The following is a 19,143-nucleotide window of genomic DNA, read 5'->3' on the forward strand; positions in this document are numbered from 1 at the left end:
CCTGGATAACTTAAGAAAGTTTAAATGCTGAGGTTTTAAAATATGTTCTTGACTTGGGATTTTATTCTATATGAAATTGAACACCCGTGTATAGATGTACTGTACTTCTTTGATAACCTTGTTTCTACTGTTCTATTCTAGAATTGTTTTCTTAGGGAAAAATAATACCAATTACAAAAACGAAAGGAAAAAAATATAAAAAGATGGAGATGGAATATTGTTACAATTCTATTATGACAGTTCTGTGCTCATGGGTATCTCTGATGATGGGAAGAAATTCAGTGCTAAACCTTATATTAAAGTTTTTAAAACCCTAACATTTTTGATATGTTAATATTCAACAACATTAATACTGTCAAAATTAATATAGTTCTAAAAATTGATCCAGAATTACACTATTCACAGAAAAACTGAGATTAGGAAGGAATTTGAAAAGCTGAGCTTGCTTGATGTTTCAATGGAGTATACTTTTTCTCCAGATTATATAACTTTTGTCACCTGTTTTATAATGGGTTTTTTTAAATAAGAAAAGAGCCTATAATTCCTTTTTAAATTCATTATGCTGTTTAAGCATAGTGGCTTGGACAGCTGGTGTTCTTTTTCAAAAGGAAAACTTTATGGTACATTCTTACTTTGATAGATGAACATGAAAGAGAAGAGACAAGACAACTATATGTGGAACTTAATAACAATGTTGAAGTAAGTGATGTAGCTTGTTAATAGGCTCAAATGTGATCTGAATTACATGGATATGTTGAGATATCTGAGTTATGTGCGTATGTTGAGATACTATTTGTACAAAGAATGTTCTCTGATAAAGTGATTAGAACTGTCGTGTGATGCAGGAAGTCAGGTTTTCAGTCCCTTTTCAAGAACTATTTTTGCATTGTATAGGGCAGATTCATTGGATAAAATGCAGCAGTGTTTGGGATGTAGATCCATATGATCTGTGTGATATGTATGATCTGCTTAGTGTGAGGTGACTGCCATAACTTCTGTCTTTTTGTACTGTGTTTCACTTAACTGGGCATTTCATGGAATGTCTGAGGTTGGAAAACATCCTCTGAAGAACATCTGGAGAACTTCCCCTGCTAAAAGCAAGGTCCAGTAGAGCTGGTTCAGCCAGGTTTTGGGGTCAGGTATATTAGGGTTATTCTGTTAGATAATTTTATTTAATGTAAAGTGCAATGTAAAATAAAGACGAACAAAGAAAATTAATTTCAGTTTTGAGTGTGACACAACAACAAAATTCATTATGGGAACTTGTGATTTTGTGTGCAATAAGAAGCATAAGGTGTGAATATTCCGTGACTTAAAGAGGGTTTTTACCTTTTTAATTTGCAAAAGAAGTGCAGTCTGGCCAAAGAAATTAATTATTCATATTTTTGTTATTAATTATTCCAGTGTGGAAGATAAGACCCTAGTATATTTATAATAGAGAAATGCAAGGCATCACTGTTTTGGGAGTGATGAACTTGATGTTAAGCAGAGTCAGAGAGTACACGGTGTAATGGCTGAATATTAATTATAGGTTGTGGTAGCAACCAAGAAAAGCACAACTGCTTCTCCGTTGTGTTAGGCATCTACAAACATGGACCAGTAAAAATATTTCATCCTTGAAATTGTTTAGATCTTGGGTATAGAAATTCTTAAACTTCCGACTTTGAATAATTACAACATTCTTTTAACAACAAACCATAAACATAATTCTTCATTACTTAGTTTTATATGAATGTATATATTGAATTTTATTTTTAGAGAATGATAATTGCGTTTGAAGAGCTTCGTGTGCAAGCAGAGAACACCAGATTGGAAATGTGTTTCAAATGTGAGAATTCTGTTTATTGTGTTTATGCTGCAGGCTTAACCATTTTGTACTTCATAGATTTTATTGCATGCATTCAGGCCAGAAAGATACAAAATGCTGGAATGGTGAACTGTAACACTGTGACAGACACTCTTTTATTCATGCTGTCTGCTATTAAATGCCTGGGCCCTTTTATTGTTTTTCCACTGTGTCAGATTTTGAACTTTGTTTTTCAAATAGTCACTCAAAGTCAAAGTTTTGTCTGTGAAGTACAGTCTAGCAATCACTACTTACTTTATGTAGTTGGTTTATTTAAATGATAATGCACTAGTCTACACCTACAGAAATTTTAATTTCATTTGCTTTATTTATTCTACTGTGTGCCTATTTCATTTTTACATGTGTATTTTTGTTAATTTCTTGAACTATTAAGTAATACATGGAATAATGGACTCATTCTGTGGAAAGCTGGTGCAAAAATAATTTGTCTGATTAGAAAATAATTTCAAATACGACCTTAACAATTGCTCTTTAGGAAATAAATTGTACAGCTGTACAATTATAAGCAATCTTAAACTGGAAATTTTATTTAACTTGGAGTATATTTTAGCTAGTGTATTAACTATGCATGTTACTATATCTCAAAAGTAAAAGAAGAAGCAGAAAAAGTGGACAAGTTTGAAAAAGAATACAAACTGGAAGTCAGTATGAAGGAAAAGCAGGTTTGCTCAATTTTACAGTCTAATATCTACAGCTTTATTTTTGAAACAAATCTTGCAGTTCCTTTAATATTCAAACTCTGTTTTGTGACTTACTGATACATCAAATGAAAACAATTACTTTAAAAGTGCTTGGTTGTTTGTATATTTGTAATACATATACAAATACATATACTATTACATAGTATGCATATACATAATAGATATAATATTTGTGTTTTGGAAGGATGGAAATTAATATTGCAAATGACCTTTTGATGGTATGTTTCTTCTGTATTATTTATTTTGAATAAAATATGAATTAGGCTGCTGTATCATAACAGGAGACATCTTAGTGACAGGATTTAAAAGCACCACGTAAACACTGACTAATCTTTCTGTTCTCTATACATACGCTTGCCTTTATAAAAAGTGGCTTGTGCAGAAGCATAAAATTAGAAAAGCAGTCATCACTCTTCATAGTTAAGAAAGGTATAGTTCATATCTGGTAAGAGGGAACTTTGAAGAAGGATTAAAATGCATATCAGAGCACAGGCTGGTAAGAGAATTTGGGAAACTGAGATCAGAGTAGGTTTTTTGTAGTGATGTGATGAGGTAGCCATGATGGAAGACTGATTAAGTTGAAGAAATTAATTGTGGTAAGAGTTTTCAGTTTGGAAGCAGGAGTCTGAGAAGCAGAGCATCTGTCTGTATCTGGGAAGGTCAAGAGTTGGTGGTTTTTCTGAGGATGGATATGACATTACGAAGGGGCAAGGAGTGTTTCTGGTCATCAGTAAAAAGGAGAAAAATAACAGCTGGAGCCACATTTAAGTCAGATTCTGCTAACTTTAGGGATGTTACAGTATCTTCAGTCTGTTGGAATTCAATGCTTTGATTTTGAACTGAAGAGCTTTTTCATCCAGGGTAATATGAGTTGATCAGTATTTGTCTTAAGACTGACCACCTTATTTAACTTGAGTGACAGCAGTATGTATGCTAATCATACACAATGCACAAATGAAAATGAGAATCTGTCCTGTTTTTCTACATTTCATTATGATATTATTTTAATTTTGTTAGATTTCAGTTCTTACCATACAGAGTGATGAAAAAGATGATATAATAAGGGACATCAAGACTCAGCTGCAGGAATCAAAAAATAAGATTGCTGACTTAGTGGAAGCAAAAAGTAAGAGTTCTCTCTGCTGTCTTAAAATGTAATTGGTTATAGAAGTATAGGAAACAGGATCATGGTAATTTTACCCTGTTACTAGTCAGCAGCAGAATTTTGGGCCTTGTGGGCCATATTTTCTTGTGGAAGAGAAGCTGCTGATGTGGGATCCGGACTGGTACAGTAATCTGCATATGTATAAAATCTATGCCCTTATTTCATAACAGAGGTTTTCCCTTTAGGCTTAGGCTACACTCTGTTTTTGTATTGACGTTAACAGCTTCATTGCGAAGGACTTTTCTTTCCTCTAGTGTGAACTAATAAACTCTAGTGTGAACATGTTATACTACTGGAAAGGTGCCATATACTGTGTCGTTCCTTTTCTGTAACTGAAGTTTTACCAGGACACTGTATAGCCCTGTCTCTGTTCTGGAGATTTTTCCCATTTCAGTTGGACTCATGTAGTAAACATGGCACTACAACAGATAAGTGTTTTTCCTGGTTACTGGATTGATCTGTTTCAAATCAAGTTAGTGAAAGGTCTTCAAGGTATAATATTTGTTCAGTAGTCCCTAAATAGCAGCCTTGTTCTGTGTTCAACAAGACTTATTTTCATGTCTTTGCCAAATAACCCTCCAAAATGTTACTGCTTTTAAATGGAATCTAGTTGCAAATAGGCAAAGGATTGTCTGGGGTTGGAAGTATAACTAGTTTTGAAGGGTTCTTTTTTAAGGGTGAGTCAAGCAGTGAGAGCTTTTGAAGACTGCAAGGGGAAAACACATTGCTTGAATTTTGCAAACTTACAGTCAGGTGCCACTGTAACTTACTTTTCAGAACTTGATTTTCAGTATTTGTAAGCCATCTATATACCAAAATATTTTTAGTATATTATGCAAGTACCTTTGTTCTTTAGAACTGATGCAATTTTCAGCCTCCCCTTCCCTGGGGAGTTGGGGGGAAGGCGTTAGTATTGTTTTTATGCCAGATACATATAAGTGGCTGCATTTTGTTAAATTTTATAAGTATATGTAACTTTACATTTTGCTTACTGTTGCTTAATAAGTTGAGTAATCATCTTGGAGGTTTTTTGCTTAACAATGACATGAATACATCGTGTAACTTGATTAAAGTGTAGGAATGTACTTATCTGTAAAATAGAATTGCAAGCATTTTTTAGTAAATATCTTATTTTGCTTAAATGTAAGCATATATCTTCTTGCTTAGGATATGAAGGAGACATGTTAAAGGAATCCCAGATCAATCAAGAACATTTGAGGGCAGAACTGGAAGAGGCCAAAGTTTCATTGCAAAAAACAGAGGTACAGCTTGCTTAGAACTTTCCGGTGTAAATAGATTAGACTAGTAATTGCATAAGTAATTACTTATACTTTAGATATGAAACAGTTGTATCTGTTGCAAAACATGTTCAGAAATTATATCTTTTTTTGTAGGTTGCTCAAAAGAGCTTAGAAACAGAGTTGCAGACTGCAGTGAAAGCACTGGTTCAGGTCACTGGAGAAAAAGAAGCAGAGGTGGAAGAATGTAAAAAAATTAAGGCTTTGCACGAATCCCTGAGAGAGGATTTTGAGACTTCTATTTCCAATTTGGAAAGCTTGCTGCAAAAAGAGCAAAATAGGTAAATTAAACAGTTTATATTCAAACAATGATCTTGCAGGTAAAATACCAGATTACTGAGCTACCGGGAATAAAACCTAAACTTCATATGTGATTTGGTGTAATTACATTTTTGTAATCTCTAATAACTTTTTTTTTCAATTTTATTTTCTTAGATTGGAGAAATGTGAAAATGAGTCAAAGCTACTTACCTTGGAGCTCAGAAATAAGACTGCTGAACTGGGTAAGATTTGTAGAAAGAAAGAAAATGAGCTATGTAGCATTTCTCTTCTGTTTCCTAAAAATAGACCATCCCTATTTCTTGGAAAAATGGTTTAGAGTACCCTGTACCTGTCAGGAATGTTTACATTTATTTTTACTCATCTGACTTCCTTCTTTTTGGTAGTTGTTGTAGCTGTCACCAGTCAAAGAGCAGTGCCGTGCAGACCTCCAATAGCAAGACCATATATGTATGGATTCTCCTGGAAGTCATTTTGGTTTCTCTGCACACTTTCACTTAAACTGATAGCACTGCAGACCTGTTTGAGAGGTAGCGTTAGGCTGCTGAACAGTAGTTTCCTGGAATGACTTCTGCACCTTGTAGCAGAGACAAAACACTTGGATTAAGTTTTCCTGCAGACCACACTCCCCATGTTGGATGTAGAATCACACTGCAGTAGTTAGCTTTAAATATTGCTTTGATATCCTGTGATTTATAGATATGCGCTTCTTAGCCCCCAGAGTAAGAGATCTATCTTTAGCACCGTTTTCCCAGTGTGCAGCGTATGTCTCTAGTCCTGATACGATAAATGAGAAATATAGTTTGGTGTCCTTGTATGTATTGAGGGCATCTAAAGATAAGTGTTCAAAAATTAATTGCTAATGCTTGTCTAAAACAAGATGAGATGTGACCTGCGAGAATTCCAGAGCAAAAATGAATTTGTATCCAGTACTTGCAAAAAAACCCAGTAATGTGAATGTGCACATAGAAAACATTTTCAAGTTACTAATAAGTGGTTTCCTTTTTCAGGATATCCATGTGAATATTTAGCAGTCTGTCTTTTTTTCTAGAAAATGCAGGTGCCTCAATACTTGGAGACTGTAAACATTCTTACAGTCCACAGTTTATTTGAAGCCACGATTGTGGAAACCATAATATGCTCTGAATTCTATTTAAGATGAATTATTAGTTTCTCTTCAGATATATATTTGCTAATGTCTTTCTGAATCATTTTTTTCAACTCTACGTTTAGGTTAAGTCATAATTTAGGTTATAATTTAGCTTTACATTTTCTGAAAGTTTTGAAAATTGGGTACTGCAAAGGGATAAATGCTTCATAGTGCCTGCTAAATATGTAAAATTATTTCTGTTCAATTAATTTTACATTACATGTGCTGTAGAAGAGATGACTAAACTCAAATGTGACAAAGAAATGCAACTTGAAGAGCTGTCAGAAACACTGGTAAATTTTCATTCTATTAGTCTCATGGCATTTACTTTTCATATGAAGTCTCTCTTGCTTTTTAAGTATCTTAAGTGCCACATATAAACACTGTCTAATCTGCCTTAATGTTGCTACTAAACTTTCTTACCTGTCTTTTAGACTATTTCAGTGTTTTCTTTGAAGAACTTGATTATTTCCACTGTTTTTCTTGTTTTGTTCTGCTTTGTTTTGGTTTTCCTTGTCAATACTTCTGGTCATTTCTTTCTTCATTCACAGCTATTCAAATGCTACTCCCTCTGGACATAAAGATTTCACATTTTTAGATATGTCTAGTACTGATCCTTTCCTCATTCTGAACCTTTCTGAAAAATACTTTTTTTTTGGTAATGAACATTAGCTCAAACCTTGTGAGCACCATGCATATGACATTTAAGGCTGAGGGATCAACTAACTTTCGACAGTAAAGATAATTCATCGAGTGGATAGCTTTCTTTGTAATAATCTTCTAAAAATTAAGCATTGTAAATTACAGGCTTACCTCATTTTGGTGTTTAAAGGGTAACCAATCTTCTGGCACCACCCAGAAGAGGCAGTGGAATTTGTGAAAAGGTTATGTGTGACAAATTGAGAAAACTGATAAGCAATCTCATAGGTTTAATAGGTTTGTTTCTTCACAAATCTGTTGTGATTATTTTGCTGTTTGTGGGGTGTTAGTTATGGAGATGTCCTCCGCACTGCAGCGTTTAGTATCTAGAAAGCATTGTGTACTGTGTTGATGCATGTCTCTTCAGAGAAAACATTTAAGAGCCTGCAGAAAGGTCTTTTGGGTTACAACACTCTGTTGCATCTATTCCCATTATGGTGGGCGTTCTGTTCTCTACTTATAGGGAAGTTTCCTGACGTAATTAGCTCTGGTATCTGTGAACCCTACAGAACTGTGACAAAGGCCTGTTCTCTGTTACAGAAGTCTAGGCTATATGAAGTGCACATTTGATAAGGATTATTTTAGTTATGATATTATATTTACAAGTCTAACAAGAAACTGCATCAGCTAAAGTAAGATAGTGTGAAACCAGGTCTGCATTTTACCATGTATGTTTGTTCCTTATATACTGTGCATTATATTTTTCTAAACTGAGTTTCACTGATCTTAAACAGAGAAAAGTTGAAGGACTTCTAGTGAAGAAGAAAGATCTTGAGGCTACTGTAGAAAATTTGCATGAAAGAGAAAAAGAAACAAAAAATGTTCTCCAAATCAGAGAGGTCTGAATAAAGGGTGATAGTAACATGTTTTTATAAATAGTTAAGTTACATATTATCAGTTATATATAAGAACATAAGAAATATTGCATAGTCACACCAGTGCTCCACCCAATGCGCTGCTCTGCTTGTGATAATGACAGCAGAAGGTACTGTGTAGTAGAGGATCCTGACTATTATCTCTGGTCCATACCCCTTACATTCCTGCAGTAGCTATATTAAAGATGTTTGAGGACACACCCCTGTCAGTTGCCTTTCCTATCAGTTTATGGACTTGTTCATGTTCACTTGTCTCATCTGTTTTTGGACCTCTTCAGACTATTTGCCTCCATAGCCTTCTGTGATTAGAAATTCCAGAAGTTCATTACGTGTTGTCCTTAAAAACTAATCTCACTCGCTCTCCCTCCTTCTCTCCCTCATCTCCCCCACTCCCTCAGCTGCCTGCCAGTGCCTGTGGTATCAGTGTATCACCAATTGTTTGGAGGAAACAGTATTCAAAGCATTTATATATTTTAAAATATATTACATTACAAGGCTTATCTTGTAATGGCAGCAAATTTGAGGGAGGAATTTTGCTTTGTGGTTTGGATGCATCTAAAACACAAGCTTATTCTATCACGTAATATTGGGATTTTGTGATTTTTTTTAAAAATTTTGTTTAATTTATATTATTTCTTAATCTGTAGTGTAATTTTGTCAGTAATTTTGAAGACAGGTTAATTAGACTTACAATAGGGAATGCATTCAGCATTCGTATCAGGGTTCGATATTTCACACTACTTTCATATCAAAATAGAGATGTAAAGATACAGTCTGGCTAATTTATGGCATGTATGTAGTTTTGTTTCATCTTAAAGCTTTGTGTTGTCAGTTCATTTATGATAGATTTCATGACTTGTATTTTATATATGTGTACTCAAAACACTTTCTTTTTCTTCTGCAGAAAGAAATCCATGATTTGAAAGTACAGCTGACTAGTACAGCTGAAAAGGAACAAAATTATTTAAAACGGCTTATGACACTGAATACAGATCTTGAACGAGAGGCGTATGATCATTTTTGAAAATATAGTATTTAATTTTTTGTGTGCTACATAAAAGATATGTTAGTATACAATGAAATGATCTATGATTGTTTTCTAATGGAATTTTTGAACCTATGCACACAGTCTGATATCTGTTACATACTTATATTTATAAATGGCATTTTCTGTATTTATTTGTGTTCCACATCTCTGTGACTTAGTTGGGTTAACATGAAGAAAAAGTTTCTGAATTCATTGTTAACCCTGCTTTGAGCTGGATATTGAACTACATCATCTTCAACAACCATTATATTTATATAAAAGTTGTCTCTAATTTTCTTTCCTTCTCCTGTCGCCTTTTTGCATCCCTGTAACTTTGCTGCAAAGCTTAAATTTCTAGACACAGGCCTGGACTTTTTTCAGCGTGAAGTAACATTTTGTAACAGATAAATTTAACTTAAAAGGAAAGTTCAGAATACATGTTCTCATTTCTCTTGACCATTTGTTTTAAATTAGGCTAAAGAATGAACAACTTACAGTGTCTATCAATAAGCTTTTATTAGAAAAAGAACAAATAACACAAGAGAAAAGTGGTATGGCTGCAGAACTCAAGAAACTGCAAGAAAGTCATGAGGTAAGTTTTAAACTTCCAGCTATTTTTAAAGGACAACATTCAATTTAAAATATAAATCATGTGGTAAACTTCAACGTGACATGGTTCGGTAGAGTATCTGTACTATTTTTTGTGTTTAAAATACAAAGGAAGTGCAGTTACCCTTGTCAGTATGGTAGGTCAAGATACTGCTTAAGAATCTTTGAATTTTTTAAGATGTTACTTTGAATTTTATTCATTTTACTTTCATGGGTCTTTATTTAGGATAGTAGAAAAAAAGAAGAAAATACAAAGCAGTTAGTTGAAAACCTGGAAGAAGCAAATGGCCAGCTAAGGCAAGTAAAAAGAAATGTATAATATTATTAAAGGAAGTTAGTGTAATGTTGTGATCATACACTGCTTTCTCTGATCTTTAGATTAATGCTTTTTTTAGGTTATATAGCTAAACAGAAACAATTTAGTATTGATGTTAGCCATGTAGATGTTTCTACAAATTAGCAGTGTACCTATTGCTACAGGAACAATTTTTGCCATAGCTTCGTGTTACATAAAGAGAGCTGTCCTTTCCTGCATTAACATCTTAGGTGTGAAGGAAATGAAAATAGAAGTTAAGGGTATGGATTAAACGTGAAAACGTGAAACTGGTTAAATGTTACTCTCTGAAGTAATCTCTGTACCACCAACCCAATAGACAGGCAGCCTTCCATGTTTCATAGATGCATTACAATATTACAGATTAGAATATATTTTACTCGGGTAAGGGGAACATCTTTCTGTACTTTCAAAAAGTATGTACAGATTGGACATTAAATAGCAGTCACTTTGCATCGTTTTAAGAAAATTTTCGTTGAACAGCTTGTGAAGTTCTCATCAACATTAGCAGCTCTTTATAGAAAATAAAGTAGTGAAAAGGAGTTAAAGTTATTAAGTAAATATTTACTAATACTTGTTAATTTGGCATTTAGAAATGAACTGGAGTCCTTGAAGGAGAAGATGGCAAAGAAAGGTGAAGAGATTAAAAGTAAACTGGATGAAAGAGAAGAAAATGTATGCTGTGTCATCTGCTTTATCATGAAAATATGTAATCTCTTACAGAGGCTTTCTTTCAGTGCTGCTACCCATTGAGTCAACATATGTACACATGCTGAGCCCTTTTATTTTAAAAGATAAGGACCTTCTGTGGGTTGTTTACTCTTTACATGGAGGCTTAAAAGTCCATATTTGTTAGATTTCAGGCAAACAGAGAACCCCATTTATTTATTTCTGTTATACCCATTTAGTGATGGATGGGGTATGGATTAGCTTTCAATATGTAATATGAGTTTTAGTAATACATTCAAATATTTTTACTTTAATACTGTAGTTTCAAAGCACACCTTTTTTTTAAATCATAATGGATTTCAAAATTTTATTGTAAAAGTCAAAGAAAATACTCAGGACTTGGGATGATAGCTTAGTTATTTTTTTCACAAATACAAAATAGGGAATACACTTACTTGTCAATTTTGAGGGAACTGCTTTGTAATTGCAATGCAGTAATTAATAGCAATTCTGCCATTACGCCTTTTGCTTCTTCAGGAGAGTATAAAAATGCTATAGTATTATGACTAGATTTACAATTATAATTCCAGGCTAAGAGTATTGAAAATGAAATTTCAAGGAAGGAAAAGCAGCTGAAGATTCTAGAAAATAAGGTATGAAAATTCATTTTTTTTCACGAACTGTAGAGAACTTAATACAAGATTATTTTTTAAATTACAAAGTTATTTCCCTCTCCCTCTCCCTCTCCCTCCCCCTCCCCCTCCCCCTCCCCCTCCCCCTCCCCCTCCCCCTCCCCCTCCCCCTCTCCCTCTCCCTTTCCCCTACAACCACTGAGAAACTGATACACTGCTATGATGATATTCACTACTGTTGATGACATTGGGCCAGCAAAATTCTTGTAGTACTTTATAGTTAAAACTCCAATCATTGTAACACATTAGTGTGTATTAGTGTGTATTTCAGTTCCATTGAAATTGATAAGACTTGTGCAAATGCATGTTTAAGAACCTTGACAGTAATCTCTAACACAGGGAGTCATTTTTTAGGAGTTTATTAATTAATGTTTGAAATATCTCTTTTAGTTGAATAATTTAAAGAAACAGGTGGAAAATAAAACCAAATGCATCGAAGAGTTGCAACAGGAGGTATGTACATTTTTAAAAAGTCACAAATGCATAAACCATGGTATTTTGTGGTAACTGTTACTTCTCAACAGTTTTTGTCTGGTGTGGTATCCTTAGATATACCTATGTAATTTATAATACTTCCTTTCTTATCCTAACTCTGAGCAAATTAAGGAGTCACTTTTGGAATTACTTGATTTGTAAACTCATCCTTACTTTTGAAAAATGCAATTACAGAAATAAAATCTTTATTAAACTTTTACTATTTTCGTTTAGTACATGGTGCCATTGATACATGTGGAATAATGACCTGTCTCAGTTACAAATAGGACAAATTGTTAATAACCATACTGTAAAAATATATAACTTGTATTTTTTGTCATGACATCTGCACACTTTCTGTGAGCAGCATCTTAGTTTTTCTTCCCATTCTGCACCCTTTTTCATTATTCTCTGTTGTCACCAATGAGGAGCCTTTCATAAGGTCATGAAGTAACAGTATTATTAAAGTGAGTAGTTGAGCACACTTTTGTTCGGAGAATTAATCTGGAACCTGAACTGCACAACAAAAAAAGTTACTTGCTTGCTGAAAGCTTGCATTTTTAAGATTCTGACCTACTTGATGCAGTTAAATCATTACATAATTCTGTTAACTTATTAAAGTATAGTGTTTATTTTACTTTATTTTAACAGAATAAGGCACTGAAAAAGAAAATTACTGCAGAAAGCAAGAAAACGAGCATTTATGAAGGGAAGGTAGGTTTAAAAAACTTCATGTACAAGATGAGGGTAAAGCACAAACACAATGTTTTAAGGCCTAGTGTAACTAATGATAATACATGTTAGCACGTTCTTAATTGTTTTATGGATCTGGGATCAGATTTTACAGGAATGATCCCATAATCTTTGTAAAATACTTCCATTTTTAATCATTGGACACTGACTGGACTGTCAGGCATTTGTAAGAGATAGAAATTACAACTCAAGGAATTATGTTCCTAATCAGTCCCTTTTTTGGTTGATAGTGTACTGAACGTTATTCACTACTGCCACCCCATTGAAATAGAATTAAAAGTGATTAAAAGAAACACATGTATTATTCACTTTAGGCTGTTCTTTTACTGTGTTCTGCAACGGTTAAGTACCTGATTAGAACATTGTGTCCAGTTTTGGGTACCACACTTCAAGCAAGATGTAGACTGTTCTGAGGGTATTCTTATGATAAACTTAAAGGAAAAAATTATAATCAAAGTGCACGCTTGGGAGGAAAACATACCATAAAACAGTTAAAATCTTAAATAAGGGAGGGAATAAAATTTCCGTCTGTTTGTTGGTTGGTTTTTTTTCCAAAGAATTCATAGCATCTAGGGTTACTGCTTAGGAATAGACTCTTCCTGTTTGTTTCATACCAAATTCTCATTAGTATTAGCAGCTCAAAGTAATTAATCTTGTTTGGAACTAAATAAAATTCTGAAAATAAACTATTTCTAGATAAACTGTTTCTCCACTTCTTAACTGAAGGAAAAAAAAAAGATTTAATTATAAACATAATACAGTCATACATTCATAGTGCTAAGTCTTAGGAGACTATCAATTATGCTTCATTTTCCTACCTTGTATTCCATGCCAGCGATACTAGAGTCTTTTGTGCAAAAGGCAGAATAGTGTCAGATTGCTAATGGTTTGTTCCCTTACATTGGAATGATTCTTTGTGTTTGACTAGCCTCTAGCTTTAGGACTGTTTTATCGACTCGTGTGCACAAAACTGTTACAGGCTGTCTTTCCCATGGTGGTGTTGCCATTGTTTCTATTAGTATTTTCTAATTCACTTCAGGCCAAAGTTCAACTCTTTATGAAAAAAGCTGAACGTTAAATAGGAAATAGTTTAGTCATACACCTGAAAAGTAACAGAGTGTTTCTGTTCGAAAATGAGAGGTAAAAAAAAAATCGTTGGTATATTTATTCCTGAACAAATAACAGCAATAATTCTGCATTCTCAAAAGGTGAATAAATTACAGTTAGAGATGGAAAATATGAGCAAGCAACATAAAGAAACAGTTGACATCTATCAAAAAGACATTGAAACACAAAAAGTAAATGAAAATAAACTTATTGAAGAGGTGAGAGCTGTTAATTTTTACTGCATGTTTTATTTTTTTATGTATGATTGTTTTATGAAGCTATATTGGCCAGATTCCTTGCTCTTACGTAGCCATGTTATCAACATAAATGGAACTTCTTGTGTATGCATGTGAGCAAAGCTTTAGTACGTTAGATCCTTAAGTTGACGTATTTGTATATGTCTTTAAAAATAAGAAACCAGTTAAAATTCTTTTTGTCAAAATAGCGTTCACAGAAATTCTATTCTTGGTATAAATATAGCATAAACAAATTAGATTATAACTTTTCCCGTATTAGTATTTTCCTGCTGACACTTTTTTGATGGCAATATCACAAAATGTTAGGGCAGAGTGCTTGAAATGGCCTTGTGGTTTGAAATGACACTTGTCCACCATGGAAGAATGGATGTACTTTTAATCTATTTTTATTTGCCCATTTTAACAATATGTGTAAAAGATGTAAGATTTGAAAAGCATCTTAGAAGCAAATGAAGACTACACTAAATGTAGTCTTCATATACATTGCACCCACAGGGGTAAGAAGAAATTAAAATAAGATTTTTTTAAAAATACATTGCTGTTAATTGTTCATTAATTAAATGAAACTTGTTACTAACAGGTAGAAAAGATGAGGTTGCTTGCTGATGAAGCAACAATAACACAGAGAGAAACTGATATCCGATGTCAGCACAAGATAACTGAAATGGTGGCACTTATGGAAAAACATAAGGTAGGAGATTTTACTGATTTCTGTGATTTGTAATGTATGATACTATGCTAAGTAAAAACCTTTCAAAACCAGAATATTACGAATATTCTGGAGGTGTTCCGAGGCCAGGTTGGACAGGGCTTTGAGCAACCTGGTCCAGTGGGAGGTGTCCCTGCCCAGGGCAGGGGGGTGGGACTGGATGGTCTTTAAGGTCCCTTCCAACCCAAACCATTCTGTAATTCTATGAATTAGAAACTGAAACTTGATAATAAAGACCTGAGTCTAGGAAAATTAACTTGAACACATGCCTGACTTTTCATCACCTAAAACTAAATTAATATTTTTTGAAAACATGCCTACTGGCAGATAAATTTCATTTATCTAAATTTGTAGGAATCATAACATGATGTGAACTAGTAGCATCTTGGAATGCCCAGTAATGCTTTAGGTAAGACACAGTGGCGGTGTTGGCCTTTTGAAATTGTCCCGCAGACTGCATCTATTCAAGATGTTACATTTGGATGCTGAATAAAGGAGTATATAGGTTTGTGCTTTGCAGGATTTTTTTTTATTTATTTTTTTTATATTCAGCCTTCCTTTGATACTGTCCTGTTCCTTGATACCATACTGTTCTTCAGTATCAGTTTGGGCCTCTTTTTATGAGGAGATTGCTTAGTGACCTTTAGCAGTTTAACTTAACATTTTAATTTACATTTCTTATTACTCTGTTTTGCAGTATATTTAGCTGATACCATTAATAAAAATAATATGGCTAGCTTTTATGTGCCGAACATGTACCACTGCCTAGAGATAAAGCATTCTCTGTCAGCCCATAAAATAATACTGCTTGTGTATTTTCTGTTTTACAGTTTCTGCTGAAGCATCAATATTTGTTCATAGTGCTTTCTAAATCTTCACAAGAGCCTTATTTGAAATAATGAGTAATGTTTTAAGATTAGGTAGATCTATAATTGTAACATTTAGTCAAATGTTTTGAGTTTGTTGGCTTTTTCTGTTTTGTTTTGAAACACAGCATGAATATGATAAAATGGTTGAAGAAAAAGATACGGAGTTAAAACTTTATAAAATAAAAGAGCAAGAGCAGTTATCATCAAAAAGATCATTGGTAAGGTATACTCTTCAGCACCAAATAATTAAATGGAACGGCTGCTGTCCTTAGGGTGTAATATAACTATAAATATCGTATTAGACTTCTTCCTATTTAATCCTTGGGGTGGTTAAGTATCTGCTTTAGTGGGACTGAACAGCAAAGATCAACCCACTAACTTCTGTTTACTGTTATTTTCTTACAGATTCTATTATGTGCATTAAAAAAACCCAGATGCTTCTGAAAATAAATTGGAGTAGCTGTGCTTTTCTGTTTACTTTTCCTGATAGTGCATCATGCTCCAACCTCCCTGTGTGAATAAGAAACTTATGTATTAAATAGTTGGATTCCACTCCACACCTCCTACCCCCCTGTTCTTGCAAGGGTTTTAAGTTCTTACCTTGAACAGTTCTGGTCAAGTACTTGTTTCTTAGTAGTATTTCAACTCTTTTTCAAACAAACAAAAACAAAACTTCCAAGTCTAGAGTTGCATCACCTTTTTTTTTTTTTTTTTTCCCCTTTCTGGGAAGCTTAGCTTTGAGAAATGTTCTGAGAGCCAACATCCCTTCAAGGCTTTCACGAAAGTGTAGTTCTACAGCATCTACTTAAAACGCAGTATTTTTCTGACATTTCCTTTTACAGAATATTTCTTCACAGGGTTTTTTTTCAGTTAGATTTTTTTTTTAATAGAAGGTGATGTGACTCAAGTCTATGTGTTTGTTGTGGTTTTTTTTTTTTTAATTTGGTAACTGCTTCTCTGATCATCTGTTACTCTAGTGATTGAATCATTCTGAAAATGAATCGTAGATACCCCTCAGTCTGCTAACTTTATGGATAAGTCAGCTCTATTGAGCAAATGGAATTTTCTTTTGTTTATAATTAATATCCCTATTAATTACTGTCTTATGTGGACCATTTTCTTTTTTCCAGGTTAAGCATAGTTAACCCTATCCTTTATCTATTTGTTTTTAGGAAAGTGAGCTGTCATGTTTGAAAAGTGAACTGTCGTCCCTTAAGGAGCAACTTAAAGCAGAAATTAAAGAGAAGGTATCTTTTTCTTTTAAGAAAATGTAGCAGTATGGGTGACTCGCTTGGCCTGGTCTTATACAATATAATGAGGACAGCTGTGAAGTGCACTTTTGATTCTAGGTCTTGTTCTCACGTGCTGTCTTATTTCAAGAGCTTGACGCTCTCTGAAGTCATTATGTCTCATTTCTGGTGGCAGTGAGTGTTTTGCATTAAGCCTCAAATGGTAAGTATGAGGGAAGCAGGGGGACATTGAAACGCTATGAAGAACTGGCCAGGCTTGCGGGGATGATGTCAGGAAGGTAAAGCCAATATGGAGGTAAAACGGACAAGAGAAGTGAAGAGCAACAAGAAAAGCAGTATGACTAAATCTGGGTCATTATATTTGTGTGAACTTTGTAACAGTATGATTGTGGACTGTGTTCTGTAATTACACCAAGATTTTCAAGAACTAAATTAAAATAAAATATTTACTTCCTAACGCTTTTTTTTTTTTTAGGAGAATCTTGCAAAAGAACCCCCCCAAAATATGGTTCCTGAAGATGAAAAGAAGCACAAGGTAGCTTTAACCTTATCCTTAATCAATTTTAGAATTTGGTAATATTTATACGTATGCAATCTGATTGAAGTTCCATGATAAATTATGTACACTCGACCAAAGACACTGAAATGCTTTTAATTTAAACCTTTTTTAATTTTAGAAAATACAAAATCATTTTTCTGAGACTCCTAAACTTCATTTAGATCTAGACTGTGCATCTATTGATGTAAAAAATAAAAAGTCTCCAAATGATATTCCTATAAAAGTCAACATGATGGAAAAGAAAAAAATGCCTCCTTCAGCATCTGCAAAAAGTCCCTTGGGTAGTCCATCATTAAAGGTTTGTAACTCATAATAGTGAATTGTTCTTGTTTTATTTTTCTGACTGTATTTCTTACTTCTCTGTAGATGCTTATTTATTTTTTGTTGTGATTTAAAAGGTAGACAGCCACAAAAAAACCCAACGTATTCCACAGCGATACTAGAAAGCAGTTTGTGTAAGGGCTCCCACTGTGTGTCATTTTTCATGCTTAGTTACTTAATTTGTTTGTTAGCATTGATAAGTGACAATTCCTGTCCTAGAGAGACAGTGAAATTAATAATGTCTCTAGAATTCTTTTACTTAGTCTTAAAATTAAAGCGTTGTCTTTAAAGGCATATTTTTCTCTATGGAACAGAAAATAGCTTGCGTAGCTGTAAAAAGTATCAACTGCTTCGTCGTAACTGTAAAACCTTACGCTTCTACCCTGTCAGAAGCTCGCATGTGATGTTTATATCTTAACAATAGAAACAACTACCATTTTTATGTTATCCTTTCGAAAAAAAGATTGCATTGTTCCATTGTGTTGTTTCTGAGAAGTTTAACTTCTAGTGAAAGAACTATTTAAGTAAAAGCAATCCTGTTCTTGATCTCACTATCAGTGTCTTCCTGAAAGCTTTTTCCTGCAGTTTTGTTTGCGTTTTCTTAATGTTGGTTAGTTTGCATGTACTGACCACAGTTCAGAACAACCTGAATTTCTGCAGATAAGCACGAAGAAGTTAGATGTACATAGTGTGCCATAAAACTCAGTTCTTCCACAGCTTCCTGTTCATTTTCCATAGGAACAATAATTGTTCCACAGCATCTTTCTAGTGTCTTCCTGGATACTCAGTCTGTAAACTCAGTTATGAGTTTGGCTTTAGATTCTATAATTGCCACTGAATATGTAACTTTAAATGCCATCTTTTTCTTTCCCAGACATATATTATAAAGACTCCTCCAGTACATAAACTGCAAAGTGAAAACACAAATCTGCATTCCGAACAGTGCATGAGGAAAAAGCAAAAAGTGCTTCTACAGCTGGACACTCATTCAGACAGCTCTGAACACAGTGACCTCTTGGTAAGAATCAGGGAAAAAATAGTGTACTTAACAGTTCTTTATGCACACTGCTGTATCTAAGAATGTTCTGTATCCAAGACAAAATTTATATGTAATTTTTATTTCATTGGTTCTTTCTGGAATTGTATTTATATGTGTATAATTAATAACTGTATGACAAACAGTACCACTATATAAAAATATATATTAACTTTTATAATGATTTTTTACATTGTTTTTATTGAACTGTTAAGGCTTCATAGTAACATCCGAACTTTTTTTGTTATACTCTAATAAATCCTAGTGGGAAAGAAAATAATTTTTTAAAATATTGTGTAATTATGTAATTTTTTTATTTTTAATTTAAGAGCATAGTCTCAGAGGAAGAAATGTTTAAAAAATTATACAAAGATTATCCTCAAGCTTCACAATTATATGCCATGACACCAAAAAAGGTACCTTAGCTTTTCTTTAGATCAAAA

At 33.6% G+C, this 19,143-nt stretch overlaps 1 protein-coding gene across 9 annotated transcripts in view; it reads left to right on the forward strand.

Moving 5' to 3' along the window:
* SYCP1 (synaptonemal complex protein 1) overlaps positions 1 to 19,143 on the forward strand; it is a 39,086-nt gene that overhangs the window by 15,602 nt on the left and 4,341 nt on the right. For 4 of the 9 annotated variants that reach the window (XM_054181239.1, XM_054181233.1, XM_054181234.1 and 1 more), the window contains 19 exons: positions 4,901 to 4,995; positions 5,128 to 5,312; positions 5,467 to 5,534; positions 6,692 to 6,753; positions 8,939 to 9,042; positions 9,536 to 9,653; positions 9,897 to 9,967; positions 10,598 to 10,679; positions 11,264 to 11,326; positions 11,756 to 11,818; positions 12,491 to 12,553; positions 13,801 to 13,917; positions 14,537 to 14,647; positions 15,660 to 15,752; positions 16,707 to 16,781; positions 17,260 to 17,319; positions 17,462 to 17,641; positions 18,539 to 18,682; positions 19,030 to 19,116. In XM_054181239.1, the coding sequence (XP_054037214.1) occupies positions 4,901 to 4,995; positions 5,128 to 5,312; positions 5,467 to 5,534; positions 6,692 to 6,753; positions 8,939 to 9,042; positions 9,536 to 9,653; positions 9,897 to 9,967; positions 10,598 to 10,679; positions 11,264 to 11,326; positions 11,756 to 11,818; positions 12,491 to 12,553; positions 13,801 to 13,917; positions 14,537 to 14,647; positions 15,660 to 15,752; positions 16,707 to 16,781; positions 17,260 to 17,319; positions 17,462 to 17,641; positions 18,539 to 18,682; positions 19,030 to 19,116 (1,841 nt within the window). Of the gene's footprint in view, positions 1 to 4,900; positions 4,996 to 5,127; positions 5,313 to 5,466; positions 5,535 to 6,691; positions 6,754 to 8,938; positions 9,043 to 9,535; positions 9,654 to 9,896; positions 9,968 to 10,597; positions 10,680 to 11,263; positions 11,327 to 11,755; positions 11,819 to 12,490; positions 12,554 to 13,800; positions 13,918 to 14,536; positions 14,648 to 15,659; positions 15,753 to 15,939; positions 17,642 to 18,538; positions 18,683 to 19,029; positions 19,117 to 19,143 lie in introns of those variants that run through there. The other 5 variants (XM_054181236.1, XM_054181237.1, XM_054181238.1 and 2 more) reach the window with 4 other exon arrangements.

Source organism: Rissa tridactyla, chromosome 21 (assembly GCF_028500815.1).
Source record: "Rissa tridactyla isolate bRisTri1 chromosome 21, bRisTri1.patW.cur.20221130, whole genome shotgun sequence".
Taxonomy (NCBI): domain Eukaryota; kingdom Metazoa; phylum Chordata; class Aves; order Charadriiformes; family Laridae; genus Rissa; species Rissa tridactyla.